This window comes from Embiotoca jacksoni, unplaced genomic scaffold (genome assembly GCF_022577435.1).
Source record: "Embiotoca jacksoni isolate LCO1_2020_lvr unplaced genomic scaffold, fEmbJac1.0.p SCAF_12, whole genome shotgun sequence".
Lineage (NCBI taxonomy): Eukaryota > Metazoa > Chordata > Actinopteri > Embiotocidae > Embiotoca > Embiotoca jacksoni.
This window is the reverse complement of record NW_027185252.1, coordinates 8,507,573-8,532,006: the sequence shown is the minus strand read 5'-3', so window position 1 is coordinate 8,532,006 and position 24,434 is coordinate 8,507,573. Positions and strand designations below refer to the sequence as shown.

At 40.1% G+C, this 24,434-nt stretch overlaps 1 protein-coding gene across 2 annotated transcripts in view; it reads left to right on the top strand.

The window, feature by feature from the left end:
- The window catches only part of LOC138195286 (SH3 and PX domain-containing protein 2A-like), a 49,740-nt gene that overhangs the window by 13,872 nt on the left and 11,434 nt on the right, over positions 1 to 24,434 (top strand). For both annotated transcript variants that reach the window (XM_069144571.1, XM_069144570.1), the window contains exons 6-7: positions 6,835 to 6,866; positions 15,115 to 15,243. In XM_069144571.1, the coding sequence (XP_069000672.1) occupies positions 6,835 to 6,866; positions 15,115 to 15,243 (161 nt within the window). The remainder of the gene's footprint in view (positions 1 to 6,834; positions 6,867 to 15,114; positions 15,244 to 24,434) is intronic.

The window sequence follows — 24,434 nt, the reverse complement described above, 5'->3', positions numbered from 1 at the left end:
TGTATTTAAGAGATGAATTTAAACTCCTCAAACCCTGAATCTTGTTTGTACACACTGAACGATAAAACTGTGTGGAGTAACTGCCTGAGTGGTCTGTCCATTACCACTAGGGCCACCACCTCTCACCCCCCCCCCCCCACCCTCCCAACCCCCATACATGTTAATCCCACTTCAAAGTGAGATCTCCTCTCTCAGTCAGTCTAGTGCATCTTAAATTGAGATGTTGAGGTCAAAAAGCCATGCCGCCCAAGTGCTCTCCTCACCACTGGGAGATCTGAGCCATTTAAATAAGGCCTCTTGGATGTTACTCTTTTATTTCACACAGGCTCAAGATTACAGAAAAGGTGTCCTTGTGGTGCTATTACAGGAACAGTAGAGACACATTTATATGTTAACTGTTTAAAACTGTGGGAACTGTTAATATTATTTGACTAATTCTCCAATAACTTATTAGAAACCAGTAACAGTTTTTCCTGCTCTTGTGAGTTTGTGCAGGTTTTAAAAACATCCTTTCACTCTCACTGCAACTTAATGTGAGCAAGTTGTAGAAAATATTTAAACTTGTATCCAGTCAACCACATATGTGTCTATTATAGATACATTTTTCTCTCACATGAAACATGGTTCAAACACATTTCACCAATAACCTCAGCAGACACACTGTTGTTATTGTTTAAGCGCTCAAGTGCTACTGCCATCTAATGGTCAGCAGAAGACACTGCACAGATTTTAAAAAATACAATAAAAATGGATGCAGTGCTGCTCCATCACAAGAGGGAGCCACGCAATAGGCTTGAAAATGCAGGAGGTTTTGGGTGAACCAAAGAAAGCATCACATCACTCTTGATACAAAGCAGCAGTTTTGTTTGTGTGTGTTTGTTTATCCTAACTAGACAGAATTACAAAAATAATATGCGAATATTTGTGAAAACCATGTTTTGCTCCTTTTTTTTTTTTTTTTTTAATGTATATTGAATAATAGATTGACATTGGTTAGATGCAGTAGACTGTTGCTTTATGAATTTTACAAGAATGTATGAAACTGTTCAATCTTTATCCTTGTAGCTAGAAGATGAAAAATCTAATCTCTTCTAATGAACTATAGTAACATCCACTATTTAACAGATAATTAATTGTTTGAAGTAGTTTGACACTAATCTGCAATGCCTAAATGATGTAAAGGCCATTGTTGTAGTGAGTTTGAAATCTTTCTAGCTTGATATCTGTTAAACCAAAGTGATGCGTACTTCCAGTCACACATGTTTTTGCACAGCAGTTAACAGTTCATTCAAATAGTGTTGTCTCCTTTTAAATTAGTTTCAGAGGACCATGCTGATATTCCACAAGAAAAGGGAACTTTCAGTGGAACTTTGAGTCAAATTCCGAAAAACAGACTTTATATACATGCATAGTAGGAACATGTTTTGTTTTTTATATTCTTACAAATCATCTCACATCCTGGGGTCCAAATTAGTTTGTGATTGAGTTTGGGCAGAGAATATTTTGAAGTTTAGATTTCCTTCATAGTACTAAATGCCAGTGGCTAGATATTAAATTAAAACATGAAGTTTTAGTCATCAATCATTCTTTCTGCGCTGCAGTGTTAGTTTGAAAATTATGCAGAGTCAAAACTGGATGTTTGTTTTGTTTGCAGCATGATGATTTCGCTCATAATTTCGACATCAGTTAGCTTTAAGGTTTTTTTTGCTGAGATGATTCGCGCCATCAATGCCAGCCTGTGTCTTTGCCTGTTTAATGAAAAGCATCTTTTGCTGCCGTATCTGCAATGTGACTTTGCTTTGTAGTATATTTTTAACACTGTAAGTAAGTTACACTTTATCAGTCCCCGAAGGGAAATGTGTCCTCTGCTTTTGATCCATCCTAACTATCCAGCAACAGTATGCAGACAATTCCAGTAAACACATCGATATATCCCTCAGCTCCACTTAAAATATCATTTGACTTTTCAGACCCAGGTATGGATTATTGTTGACATGTTGATGGGGCTCTTGCAGACCCTCGATGCATTTAAATTTCTCATTACTTTGGTTTCGTTGTGCGTTACTCTTGACTGCAGACTTGAGCTTTACGGCTACATTTAGACTTTGGAGTCTGATCTTACGGGACCTGACGGGGAGTATCCTGACTCAGCACACAAAAAATTAATGCATTAAGAGTTCGATGCACAGAGGACAGGCTACGTGTTCTCTTCTGTTTGTTGTCAAGTTTCATTCACGGTAGCATTACTGAGAAAATTTCTCAATGTGAAGCTTCAAGTCCTGCTGTCAGAAATGTGGAGTTAAAACAACCAAAACAATTTGAAAGTATTGATAAAGAAATGAAGACAGAATATTTAAAGGGAAGTTAGATGCTAAAAAAGGTCTTTCTAAAGCAAAGTGGTCCATGAATAATATGAGGCAGGAAAGTCAGTGATATTGGATGGGATAATATTATAGCCTGCAGTAAGTGATGTTACACTCCTGAACTTTTTAAATTGCTGTGCCAAAATATGTCATTACAAATTATAAAATCTGAAAGCCTCTCAGTAAGTTGGCAAGCCACGATGATGAAGATCTGTTGCCCAGAATAAGAATTTTGCATTAAGTTTGTCTTGCATGTTCAACATAGATTTGAATCATGTCTGTATCATATTTAAACTCCACATTCATTCAGATTAAGGCGTTATGGTTCCGGTCAAATGAGAGGTTTTTTGCTTTGTGGCAGATTGTCTGTACATGACTCATGCAATATGTCCGGCCCACTCGAGAATTTCGATTGTATCCAAGAAAAATTTGAATTACAAATCAGCAAACAATAATTTGAAACATGAACATGATGTTGTTGACACCAAGGACTCTGCAGCTAAAGATAAAACAAACGTAACCAGCTTGCAGGAAAAAGACTAACCTCCATGAGGTCTGACTTTACAGGTCAAAACTCCATCTGACTGAAGGAGCAAAACATGTAATCACTGCTAGATGCATCATCTTCAGAATGAAATCAGTCCATTTGGATAAAACTTCAGCCTCTCTTTTGTAGTTTCTATTTAAACATACTGATATATTCTGTTGGTGCAAAACCTGTTGTCAAAACACTGTACACACAGGATGGTACAGCTACTGTGGACTCCTTGCACATGCCTGTACACGGATACACACACACATAATTTTGTGATTTTTGAAGACATTGTTCTGACTAGAATTATTTTCCTGGAGATTTACTGTAAACAGAGTTATAATCATTACAGGCCAAACCCTGATGATAACCCTAATCAAAACTCAAGTATCAACCTTAAGATTTAATCTTATTTAACCTGATTTTTGTCCCTAAAAAACACAAGACAACAAATATAGCTCCACAATAATGCGTTTTTAATTATATGAGACACATTGTATTTGTTGAAAAGTCTTTTCTTTACAGCCTAAAATTTAATTTGACATCAGTGTGTTTCACCACAAGTGAAGTTATTAGTGGTTGATATGTGGTAAAACTAGCATTCTTTAACCCTGACATCAGCGTGTAGTCACGGCCAAGCTTTGCTGGAGATCTGGTCCAGAATGCATGACTTTACTGCACTTATGTGAGGTTGTGAGTAAGCAGCAGCGTTACCTTTCGTCAGGACAGACACACAAAAACTCCCCCTGCACCCTTTTTTGTGTTCAAATCCCAGCTATCGTGATGATTTGCTGTTCAAAGACGTCGACCCACTGACCCCGGAGCTGGAGTTTACTCCTGCAGAGGTTAATCTGAGGTCATGCAGGAGTGTCTGTGTAATGTATACATGAAGCAGGGCAGATACCTCGGTCCTCTGGCTCAGCTGAAATATGTGAGAGAAGTTCTAATATCTCACACATTCCTCTTCTAATAGGCCCACCTACAAAGAGTGAGCTGCAGTTATGTGCAAGCAGATGGCTACTCTCAGCTCAAGTTTAGGATGGATTCTCACGGGTCTGGATTATTAATGGTGTGTTCAGCCCTCGTGCATTTGTACTGTATGTGCATCTCCTGTCATGAGGCGTCTACATGATGAAACAGAAACTGGATGAATTGTACAGACTCACCGCCCAGCTTCTCCGACTCTCTATTGTTAACTAAAGGTTCAAATTTTGCCCTAAACACACGGCCGCACAGTCTTAAACATTTAATAGTGTTTGGACATATTTTCTCTCCCCTTACCTTCCCCTCATTTATTAGATTTTACTGGTGATAGGAGGAAAGTGCACAGAGCCAACGCTGTGTGCTCAGTCTCCTCCGGGGAGGAATATTCCTCCACCTCTGTGCTAATGGTCATGAGCAAGCAGGGCAGGTCAAGCATCTACTTCATCCCCATCATTTCTCCTGTGCTTCCCTCAGTTTCATCTCCACCCTGCCAGATTTGAGCAAAATAAACAGAGAATGCGTCATGTATTTGGAAATATTTACCATACATTACAATTATTCTCATTCAGCGTAAATAGTGAACAGTATCTCAAACCATTACACATAAAAATAGTGTAATACATTTCAAAAGTATGGGGCATGACCTAAAGAAAAGCTTCCTCCTCATACCTTGCTTGCGTTTCCATGTCGACAAGAACTGTCACCATCATATGTGATGTTAAAGTTGCCTCCAGTGTTTGTGTATCCTCAGTTTAGACTTTAGACTCTTTTAGCTTATTCTTTTTTAACATTCTACAACCCTGTTTATGTTGACTTATGTTTAACCTTATTGTGTTTTCTGTCCATCATATCATACAGGAAGTCATGAAATTAATTTTGCAGCTGGGTTGCAACTGTTTTTCCATAGTATGGTTATTGCCTGAAAATCCAATATTAAATAATGTTCTTACTCTGTCACTTTTCAATTTAATAGCGTACCCTTCGTTGCTTTATTTCAAAATTAAGTAAGTGTACCATTTATGCTTTTAATGAAGCTATTAAGTGGTAAACTATTACGTGTGTGATTAGAAATGTCCCATAATGTCTCTTATTTGCTCAGGCATCTGGAAACAGAGAGGCCTTGTGCCAAAAATGACTTTATCTAAAGTAACAAAAGAACAGTTATTGGTTAAAAAAAAAAAAAAAAAAAAAAAAAAAAAAAAAGTTTCACTAAAACAGTCTTTGCTTTGCTTGAACTAAAGTAATATTTTTATTGCGCTTGCCAGACACTGATTTACCCCGATTTTGTAGTTTTAATGCGACTTTATATCTTTGTTATTGTCCTCTAAAAGCAAAACCAAATGTGAAACGGCTTCTTTGTGCTGCAGGATAAAATCATGTAGCTCAGAAATTGCAGAATAATCATGAAAAGTTTTCTTCTTAACTGAAATCAAGGAAACACAGAAAGTTGATGAACAGACTGTAACCTGGCAAATGTTGGACAAGGTTTATCCAAACATGTGCTCATATCCATAACTGGCCATGGCTCAAGTCCTCCTGCTGGCCTCTCTGGAGAGCCAGGTGTCTGTTCCCATCTGTGTCAAACCTCAGCTTCTCCTCAGTGCTCTCTCTCTGCAGCTCATTTAACTAAATGAGGACATGCAGTCGGCCCCGCGCCTCCTAAAATGGTCTGAAGTATCATCACTCATGCACCTGCATTATGGCAAATGAAGCATGAGCACTCCAATTGAGCTGACAATGCTTTTAATGAATGAATTAAAATGCATTCATCTTGTTTTCATTGTTTATTTCTAAATGACAAATTTTTGTCAGTGTAAAACAATTGCTGTATATTTTTATGCGGGGGAATAGAGCAACACTGACGGTTTACACTTAGGCAAATTATCTGTCCCTGCCTAAATTATGGCGGCCCTGAGAGCCCAGCGCACTGCAGCTTGAGAAAACATGTGCCAAAAGACAAATCACAAGCACATCAAGAAAACATCTTAACCAATTTGGCAGCAGAGGTGCAGCACTTACAGAAAACACCATCAAATTCAAATTTGCAATGATTTATAAATCGTGCATGTGGAGTGTAAAGACAAACAGACAGAAGACTTAGATATTTTTTTTTACCAACGAACTTTGGTAACTTAACTAGTCACCATGGCAACAACAAGCATGTCCCAGCTATGTCCATCACTTTTCGTGCCGCCCTCGAAACATTTCCATCGTAGTCTCGCACCGCAGCTCAATTCTGTTTCAATTTTTTTCTGTGCTTTTATTTCTCCAAGCCACTATACTAAATAACATTTAGCCAAACCACACAACACTGTCTTTTAACTTTGTCTATTTGTAAGAAATAAACGTAAACACGCCCTTTGAGCAGCACACAGACGTGTACAGCAAATGTGAGCATTGAATGGTGAGTTTGCAGCTCTTTGACTGTGATGAGCGTCAAAGCACAGAGCAGGTTCATTGACACAAACTCGCTTCCTTTCAGTGTTTCAATACAGTCGCCGCTTTGGAACAGTAAGACGCTTTCACACAAACATGAATGGGACTTAACAGGGAGATATGATACTGTTGTCAAGTAAATAAACGCTGTTCTGTTAAACAGAGGCAGCTGCATCTCCCCGTCCCTATCCCTGTCTGCTGACGGATACGTATAACACATGGTGGTATATTGGGTAAAAGAGCTGATGGTTTGCTTTGTTACTGTCCTTGATATACTTACTGTGGGACTCACCCGTATGTATCCCACCCTGTCTCCCTCCCTCTGGTCGTGGGTCAAGTTCTGCATGCATTCTCGACGAGGGTTTGGCTGGTACTTGTGTGCCAACTGCAGTCGGATGGTCCCAGGCGGAGATTCAGCTGTAACCAGTTACTGGATTGACAGAGTTAAATTAATACTCTAACCTCTCATGCACTCACACTCATTCTGACCATGCTGCTCTGGTGTTGTTTCCTTTGCAGAGAGTGTGGAAGCTCTGGGAAACGTAAATCAGGTAAGAAAGTCTTTTTACCTCAATAAGTACCTATGTGCTCCATCCTTTTGTGTTGTGTCTTTATTGTATTTACTGCTCACTTCATTTATATTTTGATTTTAAGGTCTGTTAATGTACAAGTTGTAATGATTTTGAATGGTTGTAAAACATTTGCACAAAACGACTTGAATTTTAAAGGAGAAGTCCACCAATTTCACACATGAAAGCCTATTTACAAATCTTGAGGAGGATTTGAAAAGGATGTCAGCATTAGTTGGGACTGAAGACTAAAAGTTTGAAAAAAATTAATAAATACCTGAACGTACCAATCGGCGACCTACTGTGACATCACCCTTTGGTTTGTGAATGGCCATTCTTAATCCTCAAGTTCAGCCAAGTTTCAGCCATCGCCATCTTGCTATTTTAAAACCAGAAGTGACCATATTTGGATGAACTGTTGAAGAATGAGCGATGGGTCTGACTTGATCTGATTGGAAACCCGAAGATACTGCGCCCGTCGACTTATAGTGGAAACCTGACTGCACCACATGCCTGTCAATCAACAGACTTATCAATCCCCAAACCTGCTGCTTTTCGAGGCTTTATGTCTAATTAATGACAGGATTACTTTCAGATGGACCATTAGAAAACTAATAAGAGGGAGTGACTAAATGACACCATAATGTCACACCAAAAACAAGTTTATTGACTTTGTATTTAATGAGAGAAGTTGAATATGGAGCCAGAACCTTTTTGGAGCCAAACACTAGTGGCCCTTGATGGTACTGCAGTTTATGGCTCCTCCAATGGTTAGGTTGCATTGCAGGTAACTCAGGACCCAAGTTTTGATAAGGAAGAAGAATGTTTATAATCAAGCCACAATAATTAGATGATTAAGCAATTCATTTGCCAACAGAAAATTAATCAGCATCTATTTGATACATATTGATTAGTAGATTTAGTTATTTTTTTCAGCAAAAAATATCATATATTATAAATATTCTCTAGTTTTAGCTTCAGAAATGAGAAGTTGCTGCTTCTCATTGTCTCATATTTGGATTTAGGACTGTTGCTTGGACAAAACAAGCAATTTCAAGACATCAGTTTATTTCTTTGACGGATTATACAAAAAAAAAAAAAAATCAAGAAATTAATCTGCCGATTAATCAATTGTTGTGATTGTTAGCTGCCGCCTTAGTTTGTAATAAAAAATATCTCTGACTGTGCTGCACTGATTGTGATCTTTTTGTTTTAAACTGTAAATCAAGAGTCAGACTTTGTTATCAGACTGCAACATAGAATCAGTGCTGTACGTTTTTTTTAAGAGCACATGTTCTTCAAACACCCACCCTGCCCGAACACTTCTGTATTATCATGTAATGGTTAAGAAAACAGTGTAGGAGAGACCACCTGTTTGAATATGCTCTGCCACTGTTGGATGAATGTGTGTGTGTGTGTGTGTGTGTGTGTGTGTGTGTGTGTGTGTGTGTGTGTGTGTGTGTGCGCGTGCGCGTGCATGAAGACAGAAAGACTGACTCAGCTGAGCATGGGGATATGAGCGTAGGAGGCAGCAGGAAAAGTATGAGTGGGGTTTAGTGAACAGCTGTGCAGTTGTTGTGTATTTGTGCACACAGTCTCAGAATACCCACATGCATTACTAAATTACACGTTAGTCCTGCAATCAGATATAAAGTTGCTGTGGCCATCCTTCCTGCAGTCTGCCACAGTAATGTATGACATCGCCGGGCCATGGAAGTCTCAGTAAATGACCTGTAAGTTAATTTTCTGTGGGTGATCCACTCTGAGGAAAGGAGTTGCCACCAAACGAAATAAGACCCCAACCTAATTTCATTACGTGTTCCATGGTATTGAGGCTTTATGTAACAGGGAATTCCAGCTACATAGTGAAATGGAAAAATTGTCTTATTTCAGCTGTGTGTGTGTGTGTGTGTGTGTGTGTGTGTGTGTGTGTGTGTGTGTGTGTGTGTGTGTAGCCTACATCCAGTCTGTGCAAGATATTAGTTTGGCTTCCACTTACATTCGTATCGGCTGCCTGGAAAGTTCGTCATACTGTATAGTGCCGGTCGTTTGCACACACAGTTCTAGCCTTATTCTTACTTTAAATCCTTCAGTCGGATCAATGAAACTAATAATAACACACTTTACATGGTGCACATACTGTACAAGCTCTCAATACTTGATCTTGTAACCTTCACCATAGTCCCCATGCTGGGCATTAGTGGTTAAAGATTAATATTTGCCCTTAAAGCAGGACAGCAGATAAAGTGCAGTAAGTGTGTGGTGAATTTGTGCTGTAGCTGCAGCTTAAGGTTTCCATAATTACATGGTGCAGGTCTCCCATAAGAGTTTACTGAGCCCCTGCCCTCAACAGGAGAATGTAGCCCTTCACCACAAAACTGTAAGCGGTTAGAGGTTTGATGAGTAATTCCCGGTTTACCTGGCAAGCAGAAGAAATCCGAGCAACTTCTTAGGTGTACACAAACTCACAGATGATCGCTCTCTTTTGGTTTTGTTATCTTTGTCGAAATTACCATATTGTCATCATTTTGATGTTTGGTGATGTGTCTTTTTTTTGTAGGCTGATTCGAAATGGCGAAGAATATTGAAAATTAGTGTATTGAAATGGAATTGGGTTAAACAAACTAGCGATTTCATCTAGCATACGTTTTCAGTAAGATTCAAACGCATATCTTATTTATTGTTGTGAGTCTTATCAGGTCGAAGTCATGACTAACTGTACATCGTATCCAGGCTCCTATCTACACAGGGTTCAAAGAAGGACATACTATCTCCTGTCTAGCATATAATAAAGTTGCCAGGATTTCCAGCTGATACTCTACCCGTTGCTATAAATCACTGTCAGATGACTGCGATTGATGAAGAGACATGCTGTCAAAAGCAAACCCTAAAGGAAACAGGATCAACTGCTGCTTGTGATTCAGGATACTGAGGTTCAGGAGCTTTAGATCATCTTTCAAGCATAATGAATAATCTGCATTCAAAAAGAAAGTTAGATAAGCAGAGGACATTAGAAATTAAGTAGGAGAGAAAAAGAAATGGTGCGCTCGGGGGTGTAGTGCATGTGAAAAGCAGCTGGAGAGGAGAGGAGGTTTACGTGGCAAGTGGAAACCATGTCAGTGTTGCGCACAGGCCGAGGGAGTGTGTTTATGTGCGCAGACTTGCTGTCTTTATTTGAGATGCAGGTCTCTGAGGGCCTACAGGGTGTACATATGTGCATGAGGTTTGTGTCTCTGTGGGTTTTGTGCATGTCGGGCGGAAAAGAGTAATCTGTTAACAAGTCAAATGGTGGGTGGGTCAGGAGGTCCGTGTGTTTGTTTGTGTTTGCAGATGGGCGCGATTTTAAACTGGCATCGGAAATCATTTGGGCAAATGAGCTCTTCCTAATTGCTTTAACAACCGTGCGCTGTTTCAGCAGCTTCTTTCTCAATGAACAGCTATTGAATACTGGGCCTTTATACAGAGCCCCCCTTTCCAGACTCATGTACAATGATGTCTAATAGTACCTGAAAGATTCATATTGTGGGTTAAAACCAAAGTTTGAATCAAATGTTGCATATTTTAAAGTTATAAAAGTTGCTGTTCATTTCATGTATACAGCGTTGACATCAGTATAGAGATGTTTTTTTTTTCATTCCCAAGTTACTGCTGAACTCTGCCTCTGTCCAAGCTCCGCCCCATGCAGCACAGAGCAGATCTGATACAGGCTGCTCTGTTTCTGATAAGTGACCATTTGTCACAGCAGACTCCCACCCAGGAGGCAGAGCTCAAGCTTCTCGCCCCAAAGCACTGTTTTCAAGTCAGAAACTGCTCTGTATGAGAATGCCATTGCAAATTATTTATTGATTTGTGATTTAGTATCAGGAAAGTTGGGGAATATGTCATGTTCCTTCCTTTTCTTTCACATGCTAGCTATCAGTGGTAAGGGCGTCAGCGTTTCTGCTGGAAAACCTAATGAAGTGGAGGATTGGTTTGAAGTCCCACTCATAAAATTAGTGGTCTGAATCTGATTCCCGTCTTTTAGGAAACCCCCTGTATCAGCAGCATCCAGTGCTATTGTATCTACTCAAGTTAAAGGTAGACACTGTGGAGTCTCTTACCTCTAGTAGAGCTATAGAGCAATGCTTTTATAAATGGATCAGTTTTGTTGCTGTCATGTGTATCTACACAAAGATACAGGTTAAACTAATACTCAGTCCTGCAGTGGCTCCATGTATTTCACTAATGGACGGTTGATTATGTTTCAAGAAATGTAGCGATGCACCAACAAAGGCAGGAAAGAAGTTAGCTAGGAAGCAAAAGTGGTTATAAACAATTTGGATTTAACATTCTTCCAAACCTCTGCCTTGCAAATGTTTTTCTTTTGACAAATGAGGTACATTTTGGTAAGAAAAAGCAAATGTAAACAGAACTTTGATTGGCCCACAGTGGACTTAATGACCTTGATATTTGAAAATCTATCGAATGCAAATTTAGTGTTACTTTTTTAATGGCATTTCCACTTTTGACTAGACCTCTAATATACTGAAATAACAAGCAGATGAAGTGACGATAATGAAGATACTCAGCAGTTTTTAACTGCAGTGTGAAGTGTGTTTGACTGCAAGATGATTCTGGGGATTGTTTCTCTCCTATTTATTTGTGGTCTGCCCCTTCTCCCTCGGGGCCACATACTGATTCAATGACATGAGTACATCTGTACTACATTGAACAGCAGTTCTGCGTCCCTTTCTAATCCAGCTGCACATCTGCTGTTGATGAGCCAAACAAAGGCATTGCACTTTGCCAAATTTTACTCCTCTCAACCCAGTTCTGTTCTCATAAAGTTACCCCAGGTTTCCCAAATGTGGCACTAAAACAGAAAGGCCAGGGCCAACTACGCTAGCAACCAAAAAGCCTGATCCTGACAAGTCGTGTACAAAGAAAATATCCTTGGTATAAATGGGCAGACTAGACTCTCTAGTTTCCTCCTCTCTGTGATGAATTATTGCAAAGTTCCCAACTGTCATCATCTTTGGATGGAGCTGACGACGGCTGAGTGGAGGTAGGGGTGGGGGCTGGATGGAGTTTGGACGTCTGGGAGTGCAAGGGTGGGAGCAGGAAGCACATGTATAAATCTGAGTGAGGAGAGATAAACACAGAGAGTGGTTAATGGCACGATCCGATGGAAGCCAAGAAGTAAATACTTTTCAAAGCCCATAAATGTTTTCGGTCTTCTTTGTTCATATACATTCAAAACCACACATGCAAGCTCACATGTACTTTATATATATCATCAGAGGTGCCCCACAACCCAAACATATGAACTGGAGTACCATTTTATTAATACCACCAGTCAATATAGTAAATCCAAATGTGTTTATTTAATATATGAAACTGGATCTTGCTTTCATACAATTGAATTGTCAGTGTTGAGGTTGGCATGGCATTGCAATAATTCATGCAGCTATTATCTAGAGTGGCAGAAGCTGGACGATCCTTTCATTCTTTTAGCCATAGACAAACATTTAAATATGATGTTCAGCTGTTTTTAGCATCTCTACTTGCCTCTTAGCAGTTTGCATGCACATTGCAGCTGCCTCTGGAGATATAGCATACTGTAATTGTTTTTAACAAGATCAGAATTTCTATCTGCTATAAACTTTTGACGTGCCTCGTCAGGATCTTTAACACTTATTACACATCATGTGAAGTCGCCTTTTTCATGGGGAGTAACTGATTGAAGTGCTGAAACTTTACGGAAGTGCTACATTTAGTTGAAACTGTGATTTGTCCACAGTTTTTTTTATGTAGCTCATTTATAACCAGCTCTCTTTGCACGTAGTTAATTTGAAATTAGACCTATCTGTTTCAAGTCTGTTTCAGCTCATTTTTCTCACACATGTTCTCCTTGTTCAGGCTCTGTCTTCCTGCTGTTGCAAAACATTTCATTTCCTGAACGAGGCTGAAATATTAGCTTTTGTTTTTCAGGCCTGTTGACTTTGCTGACAAAGTCTTTACTCACTCACCTCGGGACTCACATTTACTGTTCTTTCACCGCAGTAGTTAATTGTGTGTTTTGTATAGCTACATTTACATCATTTGACGCAGATTATAGTTTTATGAGATCATGATCTGCTGAGTCTTAAACCCATCACTCTTGAAATTGTGTTGTTGACAAGTGTGTGTTTTCCTTTTTTCTTTTCCTTTTCTGTAAAACATTGTCCCAAGTTTCAAGATATTTGGGTTCCCAAATGGTCCTTTTTTCATTTCAAGGCCAAATTCAGCATTAAGTCGGTAAAACTGCAGGACAAATCCACAGGGCTGCTGTTTGTTGTGGGGAAATTACTGGTCATGAAAAAGTAAAGAGTCATTCATTTAAAATTCACTTTATAACGGCACTGCATACTAATAAATCTGAAAACCTATACAGACCGAGACCATAGGTGAACTGGGAACTTTATTCCAATTATATCTTTCACACAGGTTACATTTACCATCTCTGCATCTAAGAGTTGCCTTTTCATACATCACAAAAGTAGAGAATTGACATAATAGTCACATACTTTTAATAAATGTAACACAGTTAAATATACTTTTTTTTCAGAAATAAAAATCGTGCAACAGTAACATAAACAATGATTATGTCACATTATGTCCTTGTTGAGGGTTAAGTGATCTGCAAGTTAAAACAAACCACCCAACCACACGTTTCTGTATTATGGTGTCAAAAGAAATATCATTGTTTGCTGTAAATATTGTAATTGCTGTCATATTATAAACTGAAAAACTAAAAGGAAATATTTAAATGATGTTCTTTCCATTGTTTCTGCACCGAACTTTGTGGTTAGACAAAATATGTCGCATAAACATCTATTTCCAGACACTGTTTGGACTTGCTTAGTTTCTTTTTGTGTCTTATTTTGCTGGTAATATTTGCTATGAGAATCAAAGGCTCACAAATTTAACCTAACCCAACAGTAAACTGAAGACTGTTAGTAAAAGCAGCATTTGGACTAGTGTGACCATAAGAAGAGGTTGTGATTGATAGATATTTACTTGTTATTCAAACACACCATAAAAGTACATGTCCGCTGCAGCAGTAGTAAACAGATATTATCTGAAGTGTGCAGACAGTAGCTCCTTCTGTTTGCAGCTTTGAACTCAGTGGTCAGCAGAAGCTCTTGTTAATGTGTGAACTCAATGTCAGCTGGTTTGTGTCTGGATTCCAGCTGCCACTTGTTAGATCTGCTTTAGTTCGTTCAGCTATGCTTGTTTTAAGGATTTTTCATGATTAAGCCCTCAGCCGGGCTCAGTTAATGTTGCTTTACTCTTGTGGAGGGAAAAAAAATGCAGTGGATGTCGCTATACGTTCTTGAAAGGCCGTCACAAATCAAAACATCTGTTTCTGTCTAAAGAGGGCATTCCTGTCGTTGGTTTGTAAACCAAAATCTGGCGAAGTGATGGATATTGACCCAGGTAGGTAAGCGGGAACAAACCAAGTGACAAACTAAGTCACAGCTGGAGTTTATATGGTTAACTCTGTGAAGTAGGGAAAGGAAGATTTCAATTGGCTGTGCTGCACGCTGTAGTCAGAGCTCTAGTGTTTCATGGAGACAGAGGGCCATCCCTCTGAGCACAGCTCCAGCCCCTTCATCTGGTTCTATTTAAGGCCCCTAGTGCTGACTCTTATGATTGGCGTACACAACCCCCTACTCTTCCACCAGCTCCAGCCCCAACTGAGGAGAAGGAGGCTTTTTAGCAGATGCTTTATTTTCCAAGGGAAACCATTTCTTTCTCTCACTCCACTGTCCTGTCCTCAGCTGGCTTTAGCTCACTTTTCTGTCACTTCTACATCTCCTAATGCTTTCTCATTGCTGCTCCTCTTTAAACTCTGTTAATGTGTCTACCTGCATCGACTGACCTGGACTCAGCTGTGTTGGACAATAAGGATGAAGTCTCTTCAGTAAAACAGAATGGATTTTCTGCATTTGACTGCTTAAACCTTCAATTTTTGGAAGGAGGTTCTTTTCCTTTACGTGCATCATCTCCATTGCCCTTGATGTTGGGCTGGAGGGGGATGCAGCTCTATGGCTAGACTCTGGGGAAGATGCACTGAACCCTGTGAATATTGTGATTGGCTGAGCTCTACAGACAAAGTGGCCTATGGCACAGCGGGTGCCCAACAGTCGTTCTCGTGGACCTATGGCTGGCAGCTGGCTGACAGCATGTTTTTTTCCATCAACTCCAGGTCTGGATGCTTCGGACCCCATGCTCCTGGAACAGTATGTGGTGGTGGCCAACTACGAGAAACAAGAGCCCGCAGAAATCCGTCTCCAAGCAGGCGAAGTGGTCGACGTCATTGAAAAGAGTGAGAGTGGTGAGTAATCAAAACAAATGCACAACAAAGACACGATGACCAGGAAATGGCAGCATGCACATTATGTCTATAGTTGCTCAAACATTCTGCCCTTTTCCCTAACTCAACCCATGCACCTCCTTTGTCCAAACTTTGCTAGCTGTTAGTCAGCCCCATCTGGAGGCTCGCTTTGGCCTGCAGTCAGCCCTGTTTTTTCCCACTGTTGGTTTAGGCTGGGGGCCAGAATGTTGCCTCCAGCAAGAGGAATGTCTTCCAGACTCGCATTAATTATTCCACCTCACTTTAATGGAAAGCCAGCAAGACATGCCGGATTTACAAATGCCAGCTGCACAGAGTCCTTAGTCAGCTGTTTAACCTCTGGAAAGAGCTAGCAGACAGGGCCAACATCATGTTTTAGTGTATGTGTGATTCACTTTGACAATATTGAATGTTTAATGAGGCAGTAGCATGCTGATATAATTCACAACTTTGTGTTATTCAAGAAATGTGTTGCAACACTTCCAGGAACTCCTATCTACTGTAAGTTAAAGACTATATCTTTAGAAAAAAATATGTTTTGACTAAGATACAACAATGGTTACATTTTAAATGCTGTAAACTGATAACTTAGTGACATCTGTTTTTGCAATTAATATTATTTTTTTTAGAAAATCATGTGTCTTGGTGAATTACACCAAGATCTGAGCACCTGCCTGAATCCCTTTATTATATGAAGCACCAGAGTGACTGGAGAAGTACAGGCTCAGTAACAAGGTCTGACATTGAGCTTTAATGGTGTGCTGAGACAGTAAAACAGTAATGGGACTCATGTGTTCTTCAGAGGAAGGACGGGGAAAGAGAGATGGAGGAGGAAACAGGGACCAGGAAGGCAATTGGACTTGGGTTTCACGATGGGTGTGAGTGCTACACTGGCCTTAAGCAAAGAGGTCCATCTAGTTGGATTACTTTGAAGTGTCACGTGTCCTGCCTTCGGGTTCACGTATTTGTTTTCACTCCCTGCTCCAGTAGGATTTCAGCCCAATGGGGAGCCACAGTGAGGCGGATATTCCAACACCTTGAACTCCTTTTATCAGGGGCCTTATATGAGTGCTTTCCTCCATGAATTTGAACTGCATGGTCCTGTGCTTTTAAATAGGGGCCCCTTCACTTGTGTGCTTCAGCTGACCACTGTGCAAAGTCATGGCGCTTGATCTGTGTGAAACTCAGCACATCTCAATGCAGATTTATGATTTCCAGGTTTCTGTGTTATTACTGTAACCTAGTTTCGTGTTATTATTGCAATGTTTCGTCCTCTTCTCTGATGCTGGCTATATTTTCTTGCCACTTTCACTTCAGCTCATTCATCCGTCTCTGGTTTGGTTGGATTTCTCATGAGAAAGCAAAACAGTAGACTGCAGGCTTTTTAAAACACATCCTAAGGCTATTTGACAGTTTTATTACAAACTGACACTTTCGCAGAAATCTGAAGTAAATACAACCCCCTCCCTTAAGTTAATGCTGTGGAGACTGTTTCCAGAGGCACAGCTAGCATTTAGCTGAAATCTCAACACCTCCTATAATGGAAGTCTGCTAAAGCTGCTCCATTTGGCTGCGTGACATCACTCCGTACCCCTTTGCCAATACTAACAAGACCAGGTGTGTGCTAAGAAGATTTCAGAGCTCATTTGATTTACCATCCATTCCCTTGCAGGATAAGTACAAACCCTTTAATGGTTACTGACAGATTGATCTGTGTATTACAGAGCGACGTAGTGAATGTGCTGAGTTAGAGGTACTAAAAGTGTCTACTGTGTTTGTTATGATAAAAGGCCAGTATGGATTTTCAAGCCTTGCAGATTCAAACCAGCATATGTACCCCGACAGAGTCTTTGGTGCACTGACTGGAAAATATCTATTCAGTCATAATGCCATCTAATTTTGATCAGCATTGTGTGTCAGATTGGCTTTGTGTGAGATTTTTTTGCATAGAGGTGTAAGATTAAGAGAGTATAATGGTGACAGACCCAGAAATGGAAAACTCCAGCTCCATTCACCCAAGACCTTCAACAGAAGTCCTGCTGTTAAAGCTACTGTACCATAGACATTGGCTGTGACTGCTGCCCAGTGCAGTTATCGACTTTTCCTTACCTTGGATTAGATAATATATGCCTTTGACGGGGCAGTGAATCTAGGTCAGACCTATAAGAGAGCTCAGCTTTCTCCACTTTTCCAGCCGGCTGTCCCAAGCCAAGCAAGTATTTTCCGTTGCACTGGCTTGACGATACAGTTTGTGTTTTAGTCTTTGTTTCAGTGGGTACAGTAGTTAACACTCACTGCTGGTTTGTTGGGTTTGATGTTGGTGCAGTGTTAATAAACAGACCAAAAAGGGCTTGATGTTCTGTTGTCATGCGGTTTCTCTGGGATTGTACTCTTAAAAGACAGGAGTTGTTCAGATCCATAGAAATAAAGACCTAACCTATGCGAAATTGTTATAAGTAACAGTTTAATATTATCAAAAACGGTTACAATTTGTTTTCAAATTACAAATTTTGTCCTCACTCCTTCTACAGCTATTTTATGTGTCTGTTTTATGAGAGTTTGCCAGGGGGAGATGCTGGCTCAGGAGGAGAGAGTAGTGCAGGGAGAAACTGGGAAAATGGAAAAAGCAATTTCCTGCCAAAGTTAGTGGTTCAGAGAGGTTGGTTCATTATAATGGCTTAATGGATCCTCCAGGATGCCTCCTCAGTTTACACTATATTGGAGAGATGTTAACCAAAGCTAAGCTAGCAGCCTAGGTCAGTTCAATTGCTCTGTATTGGTGTGGTTTAAACTTTGCCCCTTCAATGGAGTATGTAGGAAAGGAAAAAGTTATTTGCAGACACTTCTGGAAATTTGTTCTTATTGCAGCTGACTGGCCTCCACCTCAAGTGTGGTGTTAGGCATTTTGTCCTGTCGTGTTATGAAAGTTTCTGCATGGACTCAGTCAGGGTTTGATGTATACGAGTTCCAGTTTGTCAAATAAACTCGAGGAATGCTTGTCTGTTTTGGAGGCGCCAGCTTACACCATCAGTCCCTCCATCTCCCCCAAGACCCCTGGCACCACGTGGTATGTTTGTATCTCTACTGCTCCGCCCAGTTTACATAAGTAGTGTGGAATAAGTGGAATTTTAGTTCTTGTTTAATTCTTGTCCTCACTAGCAATAATGATTTACAGTTTGACCGAGCTCCACAGAGAAGCTGGAAGGTATCAGGGGTTTCCCTGCAGGTGATGTTCGCCTGGCTGGCTGAAAGCCCACGGATACTGCTGGCAGATTAAACAGGTCTGGCCCCAAGCATGGCATGATTGATGTGCAGTATGTCTGCTTTACCTTCACATGGAAAAAAATGTACCAACACAACAATATCTCCACTGTCCGTGCTCAAGCTGGAAGCAAGATGATTTCAGGGCCGAGCTCAGCAGGAGCTCAATATTCAGAGAAGCTGGTTCATCTTCGTCTGGAGTTCACGCCAATCACTCTTTAAAGGATTACCCCTGTAAAATGTAAGGCTATCTATAGAATTATATAGAGCAATATTTGGGTCGTGGCAAGATACAGATAAATACTGGAGTTTAGTCGATTTGTTTGCAAGCGGCTGTGAGGATCGCCATATTAGTCTGTCGGTAAGTCCACAAGTCTAGGCTGTAATGTCTCAACACCTGTTAGATGGACAGCCATCAAATTTAGGGCAGATATTCTTCCTGCCCAAAGTAAAATTCTTTGACCTCTATTGCCACCAGGAGGTTGACATTCTTGAATTTTAGTGAGATTCAAATATATTTCCCTAACACGGGCACAAACCTACATGTTCCCCTCAAGATCAATACTATTGATGCTTCTTTAACTGATTATTCAGTAGCTCATCATTTTTATTTGTCCAGCACTTTGCTTAATGACCAAGGAGCTGCAAAACAAATGACATTCTTATGAACCTCAGCTTTAGTACTTTGTTGTAATTCTGAATTGGCAAATATCAGCAGGCTAACAAGCTAAGCTATGATGGTGAAAGCTTTACTTGCTGTCTTGGTGTCACTGTTAGCATTCTTGCATTAGCATTTAAGCACCACTGTGCTATATACAGCCTCAAAGAGCTGCTAGCATGGATGTAGACTCTTAAGCTTTCATGCACAGACAAAAACAAACAGCGAGAACATGACCTTGGTAAAAGTAATAAACTACATATCTCCTGGAAGCCAGGAAATCTGCAGTATATATTGTTTCCCCTCGGACGAGCTCATACTCTCGGCTATACATCTTGGACAGATTATAGTTTATTAGGGCCAGAGCACCGAGTGGTGTGAAAGCCCTATTGTTATTATTAGCTTATACTTTCGCAGCACCTAAAGGTGTGTTGTTGTAATACTCAATTAGTTAATGAGAGAACTGCTATTACTTTGCAGCTTTTACCACGACAGCTTTATGTTTACTCCAAAGCTTCTGTCTCTGCGGAGAATTAAAGGCAAAGTTAGTGTTGAGCTTATTGTGCTGCTTGTGCTCAAACCCTCCGTTTCCCAATTTGGTATGTGCAGTTTCAGCAAGACCGTGTTTCCTTTTATAATAGAGGAAAAACCCTATAAGTCTTGTCAATGAACCACCAAAGACATGATACAGAAAACTTGCCAAGTGTTAAATGTCTTTTTTAAGCAGAAGTTGAAGCAGCAGATGGAAGACACATTATTCACTCGGCGTAATCCCCATCCCTCACATTCTTTCAGCCTAACATAGGAAGGACTAATGACCATCTAAAGTAATTAACCTTGTCCTGTAATTTTAGATATGGAAACTCAAATGGGAGGTTTGTAACAGGCATTGCGGAACAGGCTTCTATGGCTGTATTTTTTTTGCACCTTGTCACAGAGTTAGAGGTAATAATGGTGTGCAGAAATCAATCTGTGGAGCCAAAAAGGTACCTCTCTATCACTCAAGAATTGACCATTGAGTTAGAGCAACATGTTAAGGGGTGGGCTCTCAGACACTCAAGGACTGCTGTGTCTCCAAATCAGTGAAGCCTAGAGAGCACAGGAGCCGTGGGCTACGGCTTCATTCAGACCATGAGGGGATCCTTTCAGAGGCAGGGAGGGAGTGCAGGTTGTTCCTTAGGTCAACATCAGCTCTTGAAAGTCGTTTTGTTCGGTTTTTGCCCCCCCCGCCCCCGCCCGTCCTCGTACCAGAGCCACCCAAGTAATTGAAACCCAGTGTTTTATGAAAACTGGAAGTGTGTGCTGGGCTGGATGCCTTCCCCCTTGTGCTTTGATACAGGATCTACTGTTAATAAATACAGAAGCTGGAAATGAATGGGGTTTTCTCCTGCTGTACTCAACAGTGGTGTCAGATGTCCGCAGCACTGCTGAACCTCTGCATTCCTCATCATTTCAGGTTGTGAAAAAAATTTAAAAAAAGAAGCTTCCTCGTGCTGCTGAATTTGGGGTTCTCATATTCATACTAGATGTGTAGAAATATTTCGCGAGGAGTTACTTCGAAGCACAACACAAGGTTAATTTCAAATTTCAATACAGTTTCAGGTCTATTTGTCTCTGATACATTTGTGGGGACGAGTCGGACATTAAGGGGCACAGTAATGTCACACTTTGTTACGTCTCCCAATGCTTAGATTGTCAGATTGATTGAGTGTATGAATCGATTGCAATTTTGTTTTACAGGTTCTCCGCTCACCTTAGGAAAAGACCAAAGTTGCATAAATGAAGTTACTTTGTTGCGGCTGAGAATCTGTTGTTGATTACAGTAAAAATGAAGCAGGGGTCTTAAAGCTGATAGAGTTTCCAGATGGCTTTATATACTGTATAGAGCTCAGAAATACTATCCGCTCTTATTAACTGTCTGTCTGCTGCATCTGCACTTGCAGGGGTAGAATAAGTTCAATGAGACTATGAGGACAGCTCCATGAAAGTTTGGAAAGAGCATCTGTTTATATGAGAGAAACATGTTTCTCAGTAATGTAATTCGGCATACAACATTGACTTTTCTTATAGAATCAATTGCTTAAATTTAGTTAAAAGAATGACACTTTTGAAAATATGCTTATTACTAGTGCAATAAGATGGGAACATTTATTTTACTCCCTTCATCTGTCTATTCAATATGAAGCTACAGCAAGCAGCAGGTTAGCTTAGCTTAGCACGATAACTTGAAACCGGAGGAAACTGCTAGCCTGACTCTGTAAGAAAAATCCACCAACCAGCACCTCTAAAGTTCACTAGTTAACACATTATATCTGCTTTGATTAATCCATCCCAAAACTGAAGTGTAAAAACATCAATTTAACATTTTATGAGTGGTTATACCACACTGTTTTGTTAACTGGAACCTATTGGACCTGTCAAGACACAGCGTGACCCAACGAACTGCTGGAAAGCAGAAGTTATTACTGCTGGTCAGAGAGGCCAAACTTTTTGTTTAACTTAGACTGAAATTCTTTTTTTTTTAAATCCTGTGATGGAGTGGCGACATGTCCAGGGTGTACCTTGCCTTTGCCCAAAGTGATAGGCTCCAGCGCCCCTATTACCCTGTTCAGGATAAAGCTGGTGTAGATAATGGGTGGATGGATGGTTAGATGGAAATAACTGGAATCAAGCAGATATTTAATTTGATATGAGCAGAGTTTTGCACCCCGCAGCAGGATGCTGAAGTATAAACTTAGTTACAACTTGTCCTCTGTTTAAAACATCCGGTTTCTCTTGATGTCCTTAGTGGTGCAATACAACAGCGTTGTCAAGACAAACTGTTCAGTTTCCTGCTTTCTGAGGCTGTGAAATGTGAGGTTGATGTCTGTGGTCTTGATCCTATGGCGTGATGGTGTTATACGAGATCTCCCCAAGAGGGTTGTGGGTTCAGCTATTCTCTTATGTAACCACTGACCCCAATCGGCGAGGGTTACAAAACTAAACTCTGCTGAAACACTTTAAAAGCTTCTTGATTTACTCTGGACGTTGACTAAGTAGCTATAATCGTAACATTGAATAATGTTTAGCAAAGTGTATTACCAGTCAGCATTTGGCCGTGTTCTTTTTTTCCTTTGTGGTTGAAGCCCTGCAGCAGCTTTCCAAGATTTTTTACTTTTTATAGCGAGGCAGGGTGACAGGGGGGAAAGTGGGTTGTGACATATGCCGATCAAAGACAACAAGAGATGACACACGAGCACAGATAAAGACGCAGGTGTAGCTTTGTAATGTGTATTTGCTCTGTCTCTCTCACGCACACATTTCCAGCCATAAGGTATGTTTGCCTCATTAATTTCTCCCACATCTGTACAGATAGTCAGAAGTGAGGAAGACAGAGCACATTACTCTCTTAATCTCATTTCCATTATCTGCCATTTCACCTTTCAGCAGTCGAATCCACCACTTCCTTCAATCACCTCACAGAAGTTTTATCTTTATTTTACCATTGCTTTTCATTACTCTGAGCTCATCTTGTGTCTTTGTGATGTTACATTCGAGCCTTTGTCTGATAACAGAGATTAGAGATTTAAAATCAGTTGCGGATTAAAATCTCTGTAGTCTGTAGACTCTTCTAGGTCATACAGCGAACATATTTCAAAAAACCACGCAGACTTAGTATGATTTCATGGAAATGTTAGGCATTGCGTAATTCTACAAAATCACTGTCTTGGCAGCTGGAGTCCCACAAAACAGCTGTTTCTTCTGCAACGACCTCAGTTGAAGAATTTTGTCATTGTGAATGATGTAAAAATGATAGCCTTGTTAAAAAGGAAGTTTTAGTTATCTAAAAGTTAAGAATCACGTTCATCGTCACAGAAAAATATTCCAGAAGATTGGAGTCATGATATTTGACAATTATAGGTGGGTTTCATTTGAAAGCCTTAAACACAACATGAATGAGGTCATGTGCGTCACGTGATCTGAAAGCTGTACTTCTGTCATTTTGTGTTGACTGTATACATCGACTATGGAGTTGTCTCTCTGTGAATGCATGCCATGAAAGACATGAGGCTGTGTTTTCTTTCCCTATATTTCACATAATTGCAACCTGTCCGATATAAACCTGCGCTGGCCGGGAAATCAGCACTTGCGTGTGTGCATTTTTAGGTCACTTTTATTGCTTCTTTTGAGGTTCGGTGAACTCGGCCTAAGCACCTGCCTGATGGAGAGATGGTTTAAAAATACAGGCAGGGGTGCTCTCAGCCAATTAGTGACAGCCTATATATCCTCAGGCCTTTTTAGGTGACAGCGTGTCTTTGCTGTGTGCATATTCAAAGTTACAGACGAATGAAGTAAACGGCATTCCAACACTTTATTCTCATATTTGCTTTCATTTTTATCAAGTGTCAGTTTGCTAAAGCGAACATGACATTTCCACTCTGCTGGAAAGTCATTGTGAAAATGGCAATTTGCAAATGTAAGGGTCTTTTTCCTTTATTGAGTTGACTTCAGCCTTTTAACTTTTTCCAAGCTGACCTCTCTGTATAATGCTCGATTTAATTTAATATACCATTAATGCATTTGATTATTCCCTTCGCTGGTCATTAAACACAACATGTCAGATTTATTTAAAAGTTTCCAGTGACGTAATGAACTATTACAACATTTTGATTAACTTAATTTGAAATTAAGATGTCATTGTAATTCATATCAAATCAAAGATAATATATTTGAATACTCTCACAAGTTATATAACTCCACTGTGGAAAGAAAAAAAAAGTTTTATAAGTGCTTTGGTTCTGAATGTTGTAGATACCATTTTGTGTTTTTTGTGGCCTGCCGCCTCTGCCTGATTTATTGCCATGGGGTTTTGCTTAAGCCAAAGCTTTGGTACAAAGACTGAGCACATTACATGGCTTGTTACGTCCCTGAGTCCGGGCCAGCATGCTGCTTGGAGCCAAACAACATCCTCCTATCTGGACCCTCCCTAACTCTATGCAAAATAACCCCACTGTATAGCTGATCCTGTTTTTTTTATGCAGCTCAGCAAGTCCATCAATTAAATAAATCATCTTCAGATGAATCATAGAGATTGCATGTAAAGTCTCAAAAGAAGGTCTGGATAGAATTTCTCTGTTATTGCTTCCTCTGAGAAAGTTATGCATTAGTCTGTCAGCAGGACATCTGTTGTTCTTCAGGATTCCAGTTTAATTTGCTGGACAGATAGTCAAATGGCCGGGGAGTCGATATGATTATGTTAGTCGTCAGAATTTGG